Source organism: Paramormyrops kingsleyae, chromosome 8 (genome assembly GCF_048594095.1).
Source record: "Paramormyrops kingsleyae isolate MSU_618 chromosome 8, PKINGS_0.4, whole genome shotgun sequence".
Classification (NCBI taxonomy): domain Eukaryota; kingdom Metazoa; phylum Chordata; class Actinopteri; order Osteoglossiformes; family Mormyridae; genus Paramormyrops; species Paramormyrops kingsleyae.
In genome coordinates this window covers 7555103-7573690 of record NC_132804.1, presented here as the reverse complement: position 1 = coordinate 7573690, position 18588 = coordinate 7555103, and the positions used below count along the sequence as shown (strand labels likewise).

General features: G+C 44.4%; 1 protein-coding gene across 1 annotated transcript; it reads right to left on the bottom strand.

The window, feature by feature from the left end:
- Nucleotides 1–666: 666 nt before the first annotated feature.
- LOC111858896 (S-adenosylhomocysteine hydrolase-like protein 1) lies at nucleotides 667–18414 on the bottom strand. Its single transcript, XM_023841077.2, has 17 exons — nucleotides 17911–18414; nucleotides 9794–9905; nucleotides 9504–9647; nucleotides 9119–9219; nucleotides 8726–8828; nucleotides 8443–8537; nucleotides 7844–7950; nucleotides 7631–7747; nucleotides 6773–6836; nucleotides 6524–6612; nucleotides 5969–6039; nucleotides 5802–5896; nucleotides 5616–5714; nucleotides 5032–5100; nucleotides 3878–3956; nucleotides 3628–3748; nucleotides 667–2828 (listed from the first exon to the last, which is right to left on the bottom strand). Exons 1-17 carry the CDS (start codon nucleotides 18067–18069, stop codon nucleotides 2822–2824), a joined length of 1632 nt encoding a protein of 543 aa, XP_023696845.1. The 5' UTR covers nucleotides 18070–18414; the 3' UTR covers nucleotides 667–2821.
- Between the last annotated feature and the right edge of the window lie 174 nt (nucleotides 18415–18588).

Here is an 18588-nt window from a genome sequence, read left to right as displayed (position 1 = left end):
TATTTCCTCAGAATTTTTCAGATAGATCATCCTTTTGCGGATGTCATTTTCTTACCAATATTGCCAAACAGGAAGACATATTTCCTCGTTTTTGTCCACCTTATGAAATAAATCCTTTCCGTCAGTTTCTTCCTTGCGCCAGTTTCCCGTTGTTGAATTTGGCCAAAGTTAAATCCCTCTTTAATTCACTCCTTGTCAGTCTCTTTACCTGTTTTTTTTTGCATTCTTTAAAAAAACATACTGCAGTTACCCATCCTCTGGAGTCAAGTTATCCAGTTTACTCAAATGCACTCCAGAGAGCATTATTAGAATTGGAGTATTAGGTAAATTAGTGTTATTTTTTTTCGTGGTTATTATATATTAAAACCATTCACAGGTGTTGATTTTTTCATTGTGGGTTTACACTGAAGATTTCCTCAATAACGAAAGTGTTTGCATGTATTGAAACTTTACAGATATTAAAAGTTGTGCATAAGAATATAAATAAGTAACGAGACGCTAACTTCCTCGCTGCTACAGTTTCCCTCTACCATGATTAGCCTTAATTGCTAATCGAATAAAACGGTAATAAATGCTGACAACTCATCTATACCATTCCGCGTGATGTATTCTGTTCAGATTTACTCTATAATAACCCTTCCTATTCTTTAATAAATCACTGAAACGTTTAACATTTTAAAGGTTTATTTAAAGAATTCCAGCAGGTGGCGACAAATCAAAAGGAATGGCAAAAGGAACCGGGCTTGGCGAAACAAGTTAGGAATCACATTTATCTATGCGAGGCTGCCTGATACATGGATAGATATTGTCAAATGATGCGTGCAAATATTCAAGGGAACAAAAAACGTTGCATTACAATTACGATAAGAAGGTATTCTCTATTAATTCATACCACAGATATCTTAAAGGGAAATTAGTTAAGTATAACAGACATGGGCAGCGTCATGTTCTACTTCACAGTGATCGCTTCTACTGGACCGTAAGCTGGGTCCAGTGATGGCCGCGGTGTTCTGGCGCTTCACATCCCCATCCTGAGTCACACATTTTGGAACATGGACTATAACCCCTTGGTTTACTGTCCTTTCCCCTTAATATGGACAGTTATACGTACGGATTAAAAGCGACGGAGCGTTAAAATTAATGCACAGGCTGGGGACGGACATAGAGCGGTCGTGGTAAAACAAAAAATGCGGTCTTTATTGCACTACATCAATTACACAGGGCACATATTAAGAGATATATGGCTTCCCTTTAAGCATAAACGTATACCGTTTTCTAAATGTAAGTGTAAATAGTGCAATTTAGAAAGATCCGAATGATTTAGTCTACACATAATAGCGTGATAAACTTGATTTTAAAATCTTTATGACTGCAGAAGCACGCAATACGTCGGACTACACGCCGTGAAACTGAGTATATGTATTTTTTATTTTGTAACCACGTGTTGTCCCTCATCGTAAAGTGCGTAAGTGTACACGTCAGTTATCGCAAAAAGTAAATGCAAGGAGCAGTTGCAAAATGCCGAAAGCAGCGCGTGTGCGTACTCATCTCATCTCGGGTTAAAAATTTACCTTTGGTCCGCTGGCACACTAAAAAGTACATCTCAGTTTTATTTACTAAAATATATATTTAATCTTTAAAAGCTTCTGTATGTATATGTACGCAACCTCCCTATGGATATTGTGACAGAAAATAGCAACAACGTTATGAAAATTATGAAAGAAAATCTTAAAAACATTCAGGGTGAAGTCCACAAAGTAACATAATCCTGATTCCAAGATCATGACCTGTCAAAAACAAATTAGTATGAGAAAATCTTGGGCCAATGTCAAAAAGTGTGGTCCCCTCACCTCCGTCCCCCCAATTCCAACATCACTTGCACAAAGAGGCAGATTGTGCAAAAATCAGTCTAGAGCCACAAATTGCCACAAGCTCAACTCAGAGTTTAGGGGAAAAAAACAGATCAGACCGAAAAGGACAGAGGTAATATCAGCTCAAAATGGATTTTGGAGGTGATGTGGATCAGGCCACTGGCACCAAAATAGGGAACAAGCATGTCTTCTGTCATTTGGCACTGGTTTAAAATTCTTGGTAAATATATTATTAACTGATCATCGAACATGAGCCAACACTCCGTTTGTTGTAGTAAATTCACTATTCAAAAGTGCTTGTTATGTTCTATAGCCGTGATTGTGCGCTGCAGCATCTGTAGGTTTAGTTTCAGTTACAGCTATTAAACATAACCAGCGACCATCCTTTGTTAAGGGGCGGGCCCAGGCTGGTCTGCACACAGACCCCCAACAGACCAGCAGGGTATTGGTTGTCCTTAATGAGAGAGAAATCTCTCCTCCAATCACAGCTGGTACTTCATGTGACTCGTAGCATGGAAATACACCAATCAGCCTGGGCAAACATTAGGTAAACTGATTTGCATGGGTGTGGAAGGTTTTGCCGGGAGCCAGGATAAACACTGTTCTGGAAGACAACTTAAATATAGAACAATTTTCTTATAGATCTGGGGCTGGGGGGTAAAAACCTACTGTCCGGAATTCTTGATATTTAGTAGACGGATATGCAAATTAAAGTTTGTTGGATGGCCCAAAGATTGCTGTCCGATATCATTCATCATAATATAGTAGGAATCATAAGAGCTGAATAAAAGCCTATTGAACAGTATTGTGTTTTGCTTTAAGGAAGTAGCTTTTTCAGGATGATTTTTTTCTCTGTAAAGTAACATCTAAAAAAACAAACAAAAAACCATGAAATGAATCTGGCTTGTCTTCCTGGGCAGCAGGACATCGCTGTGGTTCATCCTCATACTTCAATATCTGTGAAGGGACAGAGAGAGATTTGCGTGAAATCTCACACTCTGTCACTGGTGTAGCAGTGCAACTGGGACGGCTGATCTGGGGTCAGTGAAGCCAGATGGCTGACTGTGGGTATGGCAGATTAAGTAACTGTCGTAATAGGAGAGACTCCTGTACAGAAGAGGTGTACTTGGAAGGGAACAGTGTTGGCAATCCTACAGAAAATATCTGCCTTATTATCCTGAGAGTGATGTACACTCTCCTACAGAAACTGTTCATCCTATGTAGTCTTGAGGGTGCTACATGCTTTTCCACTGGCATACAGGAAGCAGGCGTCGCCGAGTTTGGAGAGCGACAGTGACGTAAAATCTAAGAGAAGCTTGTTTACTGTTCACATGCTGTACATCATGATTTACTGTGCGTTAATTTCTTCTAGCATGCCTGTGAGAATTATTATGTTATGTTAGTATCAAATACTAGTGGAATTAGCCTTAGCGCGAGTAAATTAGCATTATGAATCCATTCTGTTTAGCTGTTCTATAATAGTTTTTCATGTAGGAGGTTGGAAATTTTCAAGTCTGGTGGCGGTGATGCAACGTGCTCGGTTTACTCGTACATACTGCTGGTAAGCACAGGTATGGGCTGGGTACGACTTGCACGATTTTCAATGGAAAACCGTCTCTTTGCTGTTCGGCACGGTTCTTGGTGGCAGTGGAAAAGCACCAATAGACTGAGTTCTGATGAAGATGGGGAGACTCCCCTACAGGAGAGTCCCAGAGCAAACGCAGAGAATCCCAGAGAGACAGCATTTGGTCGATACCTGTAGTAGTTGGGCTTGAAGGGGCCGTTCTTGTTCAGCCCCAGATACTTGGCCTGCTCATCTGACAGCTCCGTCAGGTGGGCGTCGAAGGTTGGCAGGTGCAAGCTGGCGACATATTCATCTGCAGCACACACACACGTGCAACTGACGCAAATACAAATAATCTTTCAAATTTTATGCACGTGTTCCCTTTTGTTTTGTGCCTCACTACAAAAACCCTGGAGAATTACCCAGATATTCTCTGTCTTACCCATCTTCTTAGGCAACAGGTAGACGTCCTGTTTGTAGCGTCCCTCCGGTGCGTTGTAGAGCTCGATGAGCGCCAGCGCCTGGACGGAAACCAGAAGAGTGTGAATCACTGGTTGTGCGATCCCAGCACTAGAACCTGCAACCATCTGGTCACTATCCAGAAATCCATGTGTCAGACATACAACATGAAAAACATCACGGGGCTTGAGAGAGAGAAACCAACTTCAGGTATTGGCCAGCATCTCCTCCCCCTGCATGAGACTCTGCACGGCCTCAATATGCCTCCCTCATGGCGTTTTCATTAATAGAATCTCTGCTTTTTTAGGTCAAGGACAGTTTCTCTCTAAAACTGAGAGGAAAATCATTGGGATTCTATTTCCTATAGAAAGGTTACCTCATACCTACACTAACAGTGTCCAGGTACATATTTGTAGCCTCCTGTTATTATGAAACCCAAATCATTACCTAGAGGCTGTTGTTCTGAGTCCAGCAAATAAAAAAAAAAAAACAAAAAATGTACTACAGCTCTAAGCTGAATGACTTACAATACAGCGCTCACAGAAAGTTTTGGGATGCTTGCTTAATTCAGTAAACATATTGCAAATTTATTGATTTTATAACAAAAATCATTACTTTATTCATCTGTTTACAAAAATATACACCACATTAGAAACAACCAGTAGTTTTAAGTAAAACATTTTCATTTCAAGTAGTAATAAATTGAAACCCAAATTATAAAAAGCTCATTTATGAGCATCATTGGGTGCTTTTCAATTAGTGACACCTTTGCAATAATATAAAACAGCAGACATTTGTGTTTAGTGTCCCTTTGGCAGCCAATGACTACAACTGCAATTAATAGCAAAATGGCAAGAACAGAACTGAATGAGTCAATCAGAAAAATTATGACAATAAAAATGTCCATGGGGATGATATGTGCAGATACGTTAAGCATTGCTTGTCAATGGACTTTTGTTATGAAACCAATAAATCTGCAACATTGTTACTGAATTAAGTAAGAGTTTCTGTGAGCACTATATATGCAACAAGGCGTGAGTACAAAGAGTGACAGCTGCCATAGCCATTATGAATCACAGAATCTGCTATAATTAAATGCTATGGTGCGGCAGTGGATGCACACGGAAATCGGCTTACCTGGGTAGTGGCTGTGATTGACAGGACGAATGTGGGGACAGTGGAACAGCTCAAGTTCAGAAGGCGACCCTAAGAAGGACAAAACACCCAATCAAACACTCAGATAAAATCTCCACATAGCTTTTAGCGCAATGCTGTCAATGTAGCTCAGTGTAGCTACAGTATATGCCCCACATCTTCCAACCTCGATGCATGTACTATCAAACAACATCTCTCAATGTAACTAAACTCAGTGACAAAAAAAGTTAAGCACCCAGAAGTAATGGTCCGATTTGGATGTAGATGCGTTAGACAGCATTACCAGCACTTGACGGAGTTTGATAGGGGTCGTATGCATGAGGTAGGGTGGTCGTATCGTGCAATTGCCCGGCGTGTGGGGCATACAGATGTCACAGTCGCCCGATGTTGGAACCAATGGGTACGTCGCCCAAGGTCCCGGTCGTCCAAGACACACCACAATGTCGTCCGTTTGATCCGGGTGCTTAACTTTTTTTGTCACCGAGTGTATAACCAGACGATGGCAATAGATATAGAATTACAGGAGCCTTTGGGTAATCAGAAAGCTTGGCTATATCCAGCCTCACCTCCGCCAGCAGAACTACCCTCCTGCCATCAGGCCAGATGATGTGGTCCACCTGCGAACGGACTTTCTCCCATGTGAGCTCGGGGGTCCTCAGACTGGCCTGGAGTGTTGCAAAAGTGAGCATGTCAAGCACACACGAAGGCCTGAATATTCTACCATAGACTCTGACAATGGAAAGTCATCTCACCACGTCAATCTCGGTGTTGGAGTGGCCCATGTTGCACACAACGCAGCCGTTCTTCATACGGTCAAGCTGGTCCCTGGTCACCACATTCTTATTCCCTACAGAGCAACTGGGTTAACCAACTTCCGCTTGGCACGTCGAACGCTGGGCGCAAAGCTGGGCGCACATACCCGTGCAGGTGATCACCATATCCACCAGGCGAATGACCTCGTTCAGCTTGACCACGCGGAAACCGTCCATGCTGCAGGAGTGCAGAGAAGGATGAGTGGAGACAGAAGAGGAGTATTACAGCACAGGCCGGGATTAAAGCCAACTAGGCAGCAAGCCATGATATATAGTGGCTTGTCTTACAAATACAAATTGGCTCTAACACATGAGCTTTGTCTTCCTGGCACAATCTGGATGTATCCTCTCCTTACAGCCTCTTGACAGTTTCAGTATTTTCTGAGGTTCTTCTAACTAGGGTCCTCACTTCAAGTGCACAATATCAGATCGTCCGCTGTTCTGCATCATTAACTCGACGCTCTAATGCTGTCATTCCTACTGAGAACTAATGACACTCATGCTGACACGATTAAAGAGTAAGTCATCATCAACAATATTGTTTTGTTTTGGGAATATTGATGATTTAGTAAGACTCAGTCTGAGTACTGATTTATCAACAACTCATATGAGAACCCATGCAATCGGTATCTTTTCTAACCCTAACCCTCTTTGCTTCTTACCAGGCCTGCAATGCACAGATGGGGTCGATCTCCGTGACGTAGACGATGGCTCCCAAAGCCTTCAGAGCCGCACAGCAGCCTTTCCCAACCTGGGCGGCAGACCAGAGCAAACCCAGCAACTCAACAGAAACTTGCTACAGATTCAGTCCCGACACGTTCAAGACACATACCAGAGATGAGAAGCAGACCCAATACAGACGCCACACCGAGTTAGCAAGAGGATTTAGGGAGCAGAAATGAAGGCCTCACCTCTCCATACCCGCACACCACCACCTGCTTCCCGCCAAACATCACGTCCGTGGTTCTCTTTAAACTATAATCAAAAATAAAATGTCATGTCATTTTTAACATCATCATGATTTCACTGCCCAAAAAAGGGCATCAGTGTGTTTTTGTCCTCCATCCTGAGTGTCTTCTGTGTCTCTGTGAATAGCAGGCAGAAGTTCAAATAAGGAACGGCATAGATAATAATGAGTATGTTGAATCACTCGTTAATTTATGAATGAGGTCACAAACTACTTTAGTTACAAATCGTTTTGAGAAACACTCATTAATCAATGAATGAATTAACACATGATAATGAACTACTTTTTGACAAAAAGCTTTCAAAACCCCCCCCCCCCCCGAAAATTTACCTAAATTTAACTACTTTTATCTAATGAAAATTTGTTACATTTTGTCAAGTTATTATATAATGCAGTGTTATTACATGATGCGTCGTTTGATGGTGTATGACAATACGTTACGTAATAACACCACGTTATGCGACACAAATACGTTTAATTTTGCCAAGTTATTACACAATGCAGCATTATAATGCATTGTTACAAGTCTTTCTGAGACAATAAAACACAATTTAAGTCTTCTGACCTCATACTTTCTGAACTTTGTGACTTCTCACAAAGTTGAAAGTAAGTGCTAGTGAAAAACACATGAGCTACTATGACATTAGCAACTGAAGCTAAACTTTCAGTTTTTGCTTATGCTCATGCCTGTGATGTCGTGTGAGGCGGAGGGGTAACAGGATGCTGCATGGGCAGTGATTGGGTTTGAATCCAAAGCCCATTCAGCCCCTAGGGGAATAAAGAAGACCTAATCCTTACTTACCCGTCCAGGATGGACTCTCTGCAGCAGTACAGATTGTCAAACTTCTGCTTGGTTACCGAGTCATTAACGTTCATGGCGGGGACACACAGCTTACCGGCTTTGGATAGCTGGTACAGCCTGGAACACACAGGGCAGAGTTTTAAGGTCCACCCAGTACTCCCAGGGAGACCAGTCGGCAAGACCCGCAGAGAGGGGTCTTTGTTTTCCAGGCACCTGTGTACTCCAGTGACGCTCTCCTCAACGATGCCACGGATCTTCTTAAAGACACTCGGATACTTCTTATACACCCAATGAGTCAGGTCACCCCCGTCGTCCAGGATCTGCCATTTGCAACAGAGAAACCTCATACAACAGTGATCAGAACATGAAGAGTCACATGACTCAGACTCTTGCCATCTGTTGTTACCGTCCAGTCATTTGTACCATAACAAGACAAATTAGGTTTTAGCAATTTTACGCAAAAACTGCCAGCTCATTTAATGGGCCAGAGCTTAAAACATTACTGTTTGATGCAGATTTTCAATAAATTAAATCAATTTAGTCATATACTGTCACTACAATGTAACTTCTTTTCAGTTAACTATTTCTTTATTTGTTTGGCTTTTCGGCTTTTTTGTCTTTCAAATGTTACTTTAATGTTTTTAACTTAAATCTATCCTTCTGCCTTTGTAAAGCACTTTGAATTGCGTCTGAATTGTGCTATATAAATAAACTGGCCTTGCCTTACCAAAAAGGGGAGAAATGTTTTTGGGCTGTACCATGTGAGGTGCACAGGGGTCAGGTGTGAGTGCCTCAGAAAGTCTGGACCGTACCATGTTGGGCTGCCATCCATCCATGCTAATGCAGCGGTCGATGCACCACCAGAAGTCATCCTCAGACTCTCCCTTCCAGGCGAACACTGACACCCCTGGGGAGGACAAGGCCCATCTGACGAGTGACATTTAAACATCATCGTATATTTACCGAATGTCATATGTATACAATGTGGTGCTTCAGTCATCGTCTGTAAGTAGGCAACAGCAATAGAGCGTCAGAGTCTGGTTCACCTTCTCTCTTTTGGTCCTGTGTGCTTTTCTCCACCTTATCACCTCTCACCTTTCTCCGAAAGGGCGGCGGCCACCTCGTTCTGCGTGGAGTAGATGTTGCAGGCCGCCCAGCGACACTGGGCACCCAGGGCCACCAGAGTCTCAATCAGTACCTGGAAGTGTGGGAATAGAGCATGGGCTGGGCGATAAACAGGGGAATGGACCGGAGAGACACTGAGGCAGTACAGGTATGGGGACGGACTTTACAGGCACGGTAAGGCATGGCACAGACAGCAACGTCAAGAGGATGGACAACGGCGGTGCGATACAGACAGGACAGAGAACCGGGACACAGTTGACGGTACAGAGGGTCAGATATGGTGGACGAGGAGAGCAGATAGAGAGGGACAGACAGCACACGCACCGCTAGTCCTTCAGTATTAACTCATTAATGGGCCCCTACCGCCGTCTGAGCCGTGATGTGGGTGCAGCCCACAATTTTGGCCCCCGCGAGCGGCTTCTCTCCCAACGCTCTCTTCCTGAGGGAGATAAGGGCTGACATGTCTGCATGAAAAAGAACAATAAAAAATTAGAGGGAAGGGGGTTTAATAATTACACTGGATTGGTTTAGCGATCAGTTTCAACCCTTGGTGGGTTTAACACACGTCATATTTATTACTTCCCACTGGGTCAAGTCAGGCAGTGATTGGCTGCATGAGATAACCCCTCCCGCCACGAGTTTCAAAGTGCCGCATCTTCCAGGACCAAAGACCATCATCAAGACCCCCAGGACCACAGAAACCGCCACACCAGGGCCTTTACAGAGGGTCATGTGACCAGCCGCCCACCTTGCTCCGCGATCTCAATCTCGCGGCGGCCGAACTCGGCCTGTTTGATGTTCTTCACGCAGAAGTCGGTGCTGCCCAGCGAGTTCAACTGGGTCTTGTCCCGTGGGGAGGTCTCATCGTCCGAGCTGTCAGTGTAGGACGCAGCTGGTGGGGCGGGGGGGGGTGGGGGTCACACAGGGATACGAGTCACCGCTCTGACACACCCAGCCATGCCGTTTCATCGGACCAGACGTCTTACAGTACATGCGGTACAGCCATGTTGATCTCAAGCGAAGGGGACTGTGGTTTACCTGAGCTGTAGCTGTCCGTAGAGGACTGCGAGATGGACCGCGAGAGGGAACGCCTTCCTGCTTTGGTGGGAAACTTGCTGAACTCCTGCTTATCTTCAGCAAACTGGATCTGCTGTAGAGGTATAAATCAGACGAGACATTTTATATAACATTTTAAAACCCAGACCGATGACAGCATTCAAAGGCCTGCATTTCTAATACTGGGTGTGAATCCCTCACTTTATAGGTTAGATGCACATTCTCACCTGGGCACCATGTTTGTCACATTACATCACCTCAGTCCCTGTCTCCCAGGATACTTTGGTCCTCATTATATTGTGAAAAAGAGAAAGGCAGACATTCCATTTTTACAAAGTGAGAATATCTAGACTCACATTTAAACCTTCATACATAACATCCCATTGTAGTTCCATCATGAAAACTCCAGGCGAAAGAGCGGCGCGTCAGTGGTGCCCAGCAGTGACCTCACACCTCCGGCAAATCTAGCACTTGTAGGTATTAAATACGGTTTTTAAAAAGTAGTATGCTACAGCAGGTTGTGGGTTCGATGCATTGGCTTTGTGAGTCTCCTTGTTCTCCCCATGTTCGCGCTCCAGTTCCCCCCCGCAGCTCTGAGCTGCCCATAGCGTGTGACTGGCTGAGACCCCCCCCTGGTGCCCAACATTATCAAGGGCTCACATTTCATTGGTGTTAATATTAAAGCAGCGGGGGGGGTGGGGGGGGGGGTACGAACAGCCAAATAAAAACGAAAGAAAAAAAATACAAAGTGTGTTAAATTAGGTCATCATCTGCTTCATAGAGTCTTCTGCCAAAGCTTCCTACCAGTTTTATATTAAGCAAGCAACCCCAGATTCTCGTTATTGTATCAAAAAACATCAACACTTTGAATTGTGTTGCCAAGCAGACAATGCCATCGGATTACTGACAGCTTTCGAACTGATCCCTAAAAATATCTTGTTCTCTTTCAGTGAGGCAAGCGAGCCAATAGTCTCAGACACGTTACGCAACTGCCCTCTGAACAGCTCCGGGAGACTAAAATCATGGGGTGGGGGGACCCAGGGGAAGCCTGACAGGGCAGGGACACATATGCAGGGTAATCCGGCTCACGGTTCTGCTTTCCGGCATGTCGATAATTCTGCTAGATAGACGCCAGTCCGAGGTCAGGGGTCACTCGTGTGTGCACACACTCACACACAGAATCTGTGCCGCACAAAGATTTTGGACATTCTTTAGACCAGTGGTTCTCAAACTTTTTTGCACCGCGACCCAATTTTCACCATGCCAGCTCAGTCGCGACCCAATATTAAGTGTAGGTTTAAATTAACGCTATGATCAAGCATGCAATGCATTCTGCAGTTTACGCCAATCAATGTCTATCGCACAAATCTGATTGGATGTGCCAGTGAATTTTGCCCCTTTCAGGCACAAATTTGGGTCACGACCCATGGGGTGTCAACCGCTGCTTTAGGCATTTATGTGGAAAACTGGGCAGTTGATTTTATTATTCTGACTGTTTCACTTTTTTTTTTTTTTAATCAAACCACTTTCAGTTATGAGTCTCGTATCTAACCAATGCAGTACCTTCTTTTCCAGGTTCCTTCACCATTTCCCAACATGCACCTGTCTGCAGGAGGATGAAACATGTCCCATATTTTCTAGAAAACCAATAAAGACCCGCTGTTTCTATGGAGACATAGAACTTACGGACTTTTAGAGGGAAGCAGGCAGAGCTGAAAGCAGGATAACAACAATAGCTGTCTGGCAACTAATATAATCACGGTGTTGTTTGCATTATGCTAACAGTGAAAAGATCATTTATGGGCCTCAGACACCGTTCCATGGCTTCTGGATTAGTCTCCCTCCCACATGCTTTTTAACATTTAACTCCACTAAGCTTTTCCCAGCTAAATCCCCTCCAACTCTGGTATTAAGCTGTTTGTTATGTTTGAACAGAAATGATACGAGTGTCAGACGGTGTCCTTGGCAATAATCCTCAATTCTGAATTTTGACCTTGAGTGGAGCGTAAATGGAGCAAAGTGCTCCCCGTCAGGACCCGTGTCGTGAGCAGGACCTGCAGTCACTCACAGGGTAGGATTTAGAATCCTTGGGTTTTATTTGCTCATATGGCAGAGAAGAAGGAGCCCAGGCCTTTGTTAGACTGATGGTCAAATGGCAAATGCATGCGCTAATAAGCTATGAAAGGCAAAAAATAAGGGTGACTATAGGCTGTCCTATCCTGATGTCTGACTGACTCAAAGGGTTGAGGCCGTCCTTGGACATTATCAAGTCTCGCAGCCACAATCTGTCAGTTTATCAGTTTTCCTTTTTTTGGCTGCTTGATTCTGCTCATTTGTCCACTTGACCTCTGAACACCTGGATCACAAAATTGGGCCTTGGCCTCACCTAGAGCAAAGGAGGCTACAGAAGTCAATCACTGGATTAGCCTTAGAAGATACACACTGACCTACAAGCTGCGGCAGCGAGGAGAATGGGAAAAATGTGAAGAATGTTAAGAAATCGAACCTCCTAAACAGAGCCAGTAGTCTCTGCTGCCACAAAAGTCCTGAAACACCATCCCCCCAAGAATGGGTGTACGATGTGACGATATTAGATCATGGATGATTAAAATGTCTCCACAATCTGCCTTTACGGAGAGATCATTAGTATCACGCTACAGTGGACATTCTATCAGTTGCAGTTCTGTGGCTCACATACATATCTAAAGTCGGTAGTGCCTTGGATTTCTTCCTCTCTCCCTTTCACGCCTATCCCAACATGCAATGTGCAACATGCAACACATTCCGTACTTGCCAACGTAGTGGCATGGATGGCATGAAGGAGTTGGTCCCTAAAAAGAATTTGACATCTGTAATTTGGAACTTTTTTGGATTTTCCAAAACTGACAGCAACAGTTATTTGCAATATTTGCAAAGATAAGGTCTGCATGTCGGAGGGCAGCACGAGGAACCTTATTAACAACCTCAAAGGAAAATCTCCAGAAGAGTGTGCTGAGAATGTTTGTCTTTTTGGTTTTATTGCCTTATAGGGCTGTATTTTTTAAAATAGGGGAATTAGTTTGGTTGTATTGTTAAGTAACTCGCAAAATAGTCACAAAAACATGCGTGAAAAAGAATTGCGATAAGATCGTGGATCGTGATCTTGCCTGAAAAAAATCGTGATATGAAATTTTTGCCGTATCGCCCACCGATACCCCCAAGTTACTCCTTCTGCAGAAGCACACTTTCTACATCCAGATCAGACCAACCCCTGCTTTCCATGACTTCAATCGTGAAAGTCTAAATTCAAGGCAGAAGCAGCACTACGAGCAGTGACTGCTGGGAGCTAAAGCCACAGGGTCGCTTCGAGGAACCGGCCGTCACACACAGGCACTGTTCATAACGGGACCCTAATCCACATCCAGTCTTTTGTCTGCTAATGAACCACAGGAAACACCCAGCCCTTGTTAACTTCCACAACCCTGTGAATGAAGGAACTAGGACTCACAGACGCAGCTACTCCGGGTCGCTGTGCAGAGAGGAACGCTAGCCCATATGCAGTTTGCCGTCCATGGAAAAACCACCGTCCACTCCCCGGTACGTCTCAACCGCATGACCGCCGAAGGACCACAACCAGCCCCCAGGCCCCCATCCAGTTTCCAGCCCCAGGCCCCCAGCCCCAGGCCCCCAGCCAGGCCGGACTCACCCCGCTCTGCCTTTGCGCCATCGTTTCCTGTTTGCAGCTCTCAGCCTCTAGGTTCGTCTGCACTCCTGCCCGGGTATTTTAACATCCAACATGCGTTTTCATGGTAATCTCCTGGCTGGCGGGGACTAGGGAAGACGGGGAGGGGGCGGTACCACCCTCTTTACAAACGGCCACCCCTCCCCTCCCGAGGTGGCTGAAGTCAAACGGCTCATTTTTGGGAAATACAGGCAACCTGATGATTATGACCACAAGAATGGCAGATTAACATCTAATAGAAACCTTGCCCCTTACCTGCCTGGCTGCGTCCCGCCCTGTCCACTACATCTCAGACTTACTCTAATGAGTAAAAGAACACGGGCTATTCAGTATGGTCAATGTCACAGATAGCCTAGATTAATGGTCCTACAGATGGAACTCTATCCATTCATTTTCCATAACTGTTTATCCAGTACAGAGTTACTGTTAGCCAATCCCAGAATGCACAAAACACGATGCATCCGCAATGGGCAGAGAGGTATATATGCATTTCACATATGATACTCTGGCAGCTACGATCCAAAAAGAATACCATTAGCTTACTCAACACCCAGTCTGTTTCTTTACAGGTTTCCAGTGTTCACGGATGTGGAAAACACTCAAGCATGTGTGACGTGCTCAGGAAGAAGCACACTTCGGCAATTTTCAAGCATAAAAAAGCAACTGACACTCTAACACGCATGCAGCTCTGGAACAAATTTAAAAAGCACACTATATTTTTTTAAATCTTGTTTTAATCCTGGTTCTACTGGCAGAAGACCACACTGCGAGGCGAACTGCTTCTAGGCGTCGAGTTTCTACAACAGCAGGACACAAGAACATGGTGAAGCAGGAATGCTGGAAATAACCAAAAACCAGTCAGCTAGAGGGCAGAAGCAACTTTCTAATTCCAGAGATGACCATTAACTTATCATAAATCGGAGGATGATCTCAAGTGACCTTCAAAAAGAATGGGAAACATTAAATGGTATGAAGTGCACTGCTAAGACAATTCATAACAGGCCCCTATACTGTCAGAAAAGTACCAATTTGTACCTTTGAGGGTACAATTACTTGTCACTGGGGCTGTACCCTCAAGGGTCTGCCAGTTGTACCCTAGCTGTAGGGTAATGTACCTTTTAAGGTACAGAAATTGACTCTGAGGTACATTTTTTGTACCATTGGGGGTACATTAATGTTGTTTGTACCTTGGACGACAAAACTGTAGCAGGCCTGTACCGATTTTTCCAACAGTGTAGAAGCAGGACTGAAGACCCATAAAGCAAGGAAGAAGCCCTTCATCAATGAGAATTAGGGAAGAGCCCGGCTAGAGTTTGCAAAATCAAATGTATATTTTACACATGAGTGAAACTGAAAATTTTGCTGTGGTCTCATTTTGTTCCAGAGCTGTATATTTGTTTAAATTGTATGTATGAAAAGAATACTTGGAAAAAATCTTAATGTTGCAAAACTCAATGCATTATTGCGTATGTATCGTTTAACAATTCGCACTACTGGTGAAAGAGGATGTATAACAAAGAAAGGAGCCACTGAATAAGGGAGAAAGTGGGCAGTCAGCTCAGGAAATGTCTACATGTCAAGTGGTCCTGCTTCCCGTCCCCAGTTCTGGGGGTGGGGGGTTTGGTGGGGAGGGGTATTGCCCTAAAAAACCCACAGAAGATGCTACAGTCACCGTGGCAACTGTCACCGAGTCGGCTAGGTAATCCACTGAGCAATACGTCTCAAAGATGTTCTGATAAACAGGCTAAGAGATACCAAGCCAGTGCCATTCAAACCAAAGCACCAATTGTTCACAAACACACACACAGACACTAAAGCAGAACATTCAGAGGTAAACAGCAGACAAAATGCCAAGTTGGGAAAAAAAATGTCAACATCAACAATTTATGTTTAAAGCCAAGGACAAAAAAAATGACCCCCTAGCATCCTGACAGGTACAGCATGAGATCCACACTGGCTCTGTTCCTCTTCATGCAGAAAGATCATGTTTACTTGCTCTTAAATCAAGGTCCGGTGGTTTGGAACTCCGATAAGGCAAAGCGATCTCACGACTGCTACATTTGTTGACACAGCACTGAATGACTCTTTTATAAATTGTATATTGTTATTAGGTTGACCAGCTGACCACTGGTCCGTAGAGATCCTTCTCTTCATTATCTCCTCTCGTCCTCTCCTGCTTCATGGTTTGTTACACATCAGGAAGGTCCTCAGGTAATCTCACCTCTTATTTTCAGTGCTAATGGTAGGCATACCTGTCATCTTTAATGTGGTGGACACCATTACCTCAGAACACCCTCTTTTACAAGGCAAAGCCTAGATTAAAGGTCATGCAGCAATACACCAATCAATCACCTTCCATAACCACAAATCCACAGAACCACAGCAAACCAGGAGCCCCCACCAAGAAACCCAGGGTACTCAAGACAGAGTGCTAGGTTTAGAAGTGTCGTTATAATACATGACTAAAGTTAAAATGCAACACATTTCAATATACAAAAGATGTACATGGGACTCAATTCTAAAACAGTATTCAAATTTTACTCATTAAAAGGGAAACGTGAAGTAGTTCTTCCTGTGTGTTTTGCTGGACTTTTACCCCTGAGAAGCTCGATGGATAATTCCATGACAGGTCAACATAATAACGTTCAAAACAAAGTTACGTTTATTTCTGATGGCTTACACCACAGGTGTCAGACTCCAGTCCTGGGGGGCCGGAGCCCTGCACATTTTTGGGTTTCCCCTCGTTTAACACACCTGATTCAACTTCTTGTGCTAATTACCACATAGTTGTTGAGCTGAATCATTTGTGGTGGAACAGGGAAAGAACTAAGCTACACAGGGCTGCGGCCCCCCAGGACTGCAGTTTGACACCCCTGGCTTAGACTATACTGTTCAATTCGCTATAGCAGATAACAACACCTGCATGGATTTTTTTAGGAACACTTCATTGACTATATACCGTAAAGAGAGGGATGTTCTGATGATGGTTGCAATCAAAGCTCCAAACAGCAAGCAGGTCAGTATTTTTGCAGGTTGTCTTCGTAAGTGTGGATGCTCTTCAGTCTGCCACACAGGATACCAAACGCTTGAGCTCACATACTGTAGGTTATACCTCTAAGCTGACAACAAGCTGTATAAAAGCTGCCTGACCTGCTGTTCTGTCAGACTCCCTCATCTACTGATTTCCAAGTCCTTGTATTTCCTTATATCGCCACCATTTAGCTTCTCCGCTGCTCCACCACATTATGCACGAGGCACCTAAGCATCCACAATCAGGAGGAAGCTGGAGATAGGCCTTTTTCTCCATGAACCTGGTGAAAAGTAAGGTAATGCTGTATATGCTGTGAGGCACCTTCTCCTGTCTGAATGACTACTGGTCTACCATGCATGTGTGTATGTCTGAAAGGTGACCAAAATTTCTTTCCATTATGTTCTTGAAATATTTTATTACATACTACTGTCCATCCATACATCCATTATCCATGACCACTTAGCCAATGCAAGCACACGGATGAGCCAGAGATGCCAACTATGGTTAGCTGGCTGGACTGAGATTTTCAAATCGAGACACGTCTGCACACACATTTACATGTATGTTAGAGTTTTATTACCGTGTAAATAGTCTGTAGGGTTTGCAAACTGCCCCAACGCCTTTGATATAGCTTATTTTATGTTTATAACGGAATAATAAGAATTTGCCGTACGATTTATTGCATGAGCATGAGTCTGAAAGCTTGACTGTCACGCCAGATGCGCGAGAGTTGGTGATACTGGGATGGGCGCATATTTATGTGAGGATAATAATTATTCATGAGTACACAACAAGATCCAGACGTGTGCAGGAAATTTACCCCGGACGCCTACAGACGCACCTGCGCACCAAAAGAGGGGTGACAGGGCCAAATCAGCGCACCCCAACGGAGACGGTCACTTATTCGGGGGCGGTAGGCAGGCGCAAGGGTGTCAGTAAAGTAGGTAGTAAACAGATGTCCCAGACAGTTTAACATTTATCAAAAATAAATCCCATTTATTATCAACAACCTGCGATACCGTTTCCAGTTGGCGTAGCACTAGGTGTCATAAGCATTACTAGTTTTTGCCAGCCAGCTTGTAATTCCGCTAGCCGTTTTGCGGAAAGGCAATCATTAATAAAGTTTCACATTGCACAACTTTAGTTTGGTGGAAGCACATTTATTCGGGGGCTTGTAATAAATCTCGCATTGTGCTTGGGATGTCTTCCGTAGCCTTGTGCGCAACGACTACAGATCGTCCAGCGCACGCACTGCAACCGAGTGTCCATGCATCGCGTTTATTTTATCATCATGATAAATTACCATCATGATCTAACAGGGTGTTGGCTCCGCGCGGGTCGCCTTACCTTTTTGACAGGTTTCTGGGGCGTGAACGCGTAGGGCAGCTCGCCCGCGCTCCCGCGCCCAGCCCTCGCTGAGCACTTCTCCGCCGCGTTCTCACTCTCCTTGGCCTCCTTGCTGGCCTGTTTCGGTTCAAGCTTACCGTCGACCACCGATTCCGACATTATAATAAGTGAGGTTTCTCTCTTTGCCCCCTCCCCTTCACAGTTAACCCCTGCCTGCTCCGTACTTTGAAGCTCCTTCCTGATCGCACCCGTTCTTCTCGGGCAAAAAGCGCGCGCCTGAAGCGCAATCTGAATGCGGTAGGTATGCGGTTATGAGCCTGCTCACGTGCGTGCGCGCTTTGAGTTTTCGGGGCTAATATTCTGATGTTAAAACAGTGATGTCTTCATCGCAGCTGTAGGATTGTCCCCTTTTTCAGTCTGCGTAGGACTGCGTAGCTGCTATTCGCAGGCAGCCTTGGCTGCTTCCGTCCCCTGTCACCTTAGCGAGTGGGCGGGCAGGGGGCGGTGTCTGATTGGGCTTTACCGAAGCTTTTGCGGAACTCAACCACAGATAAACCACGCTTGATTTTCTTTTTGACGTCTGTGGCGAGCATAGAAGCTTAAAAAACATTTTGATTTAACAAAGCAGTATTTTAAAATGCGTTGTTGTGGTCGCGGGGTCAATACTTTATTAACACA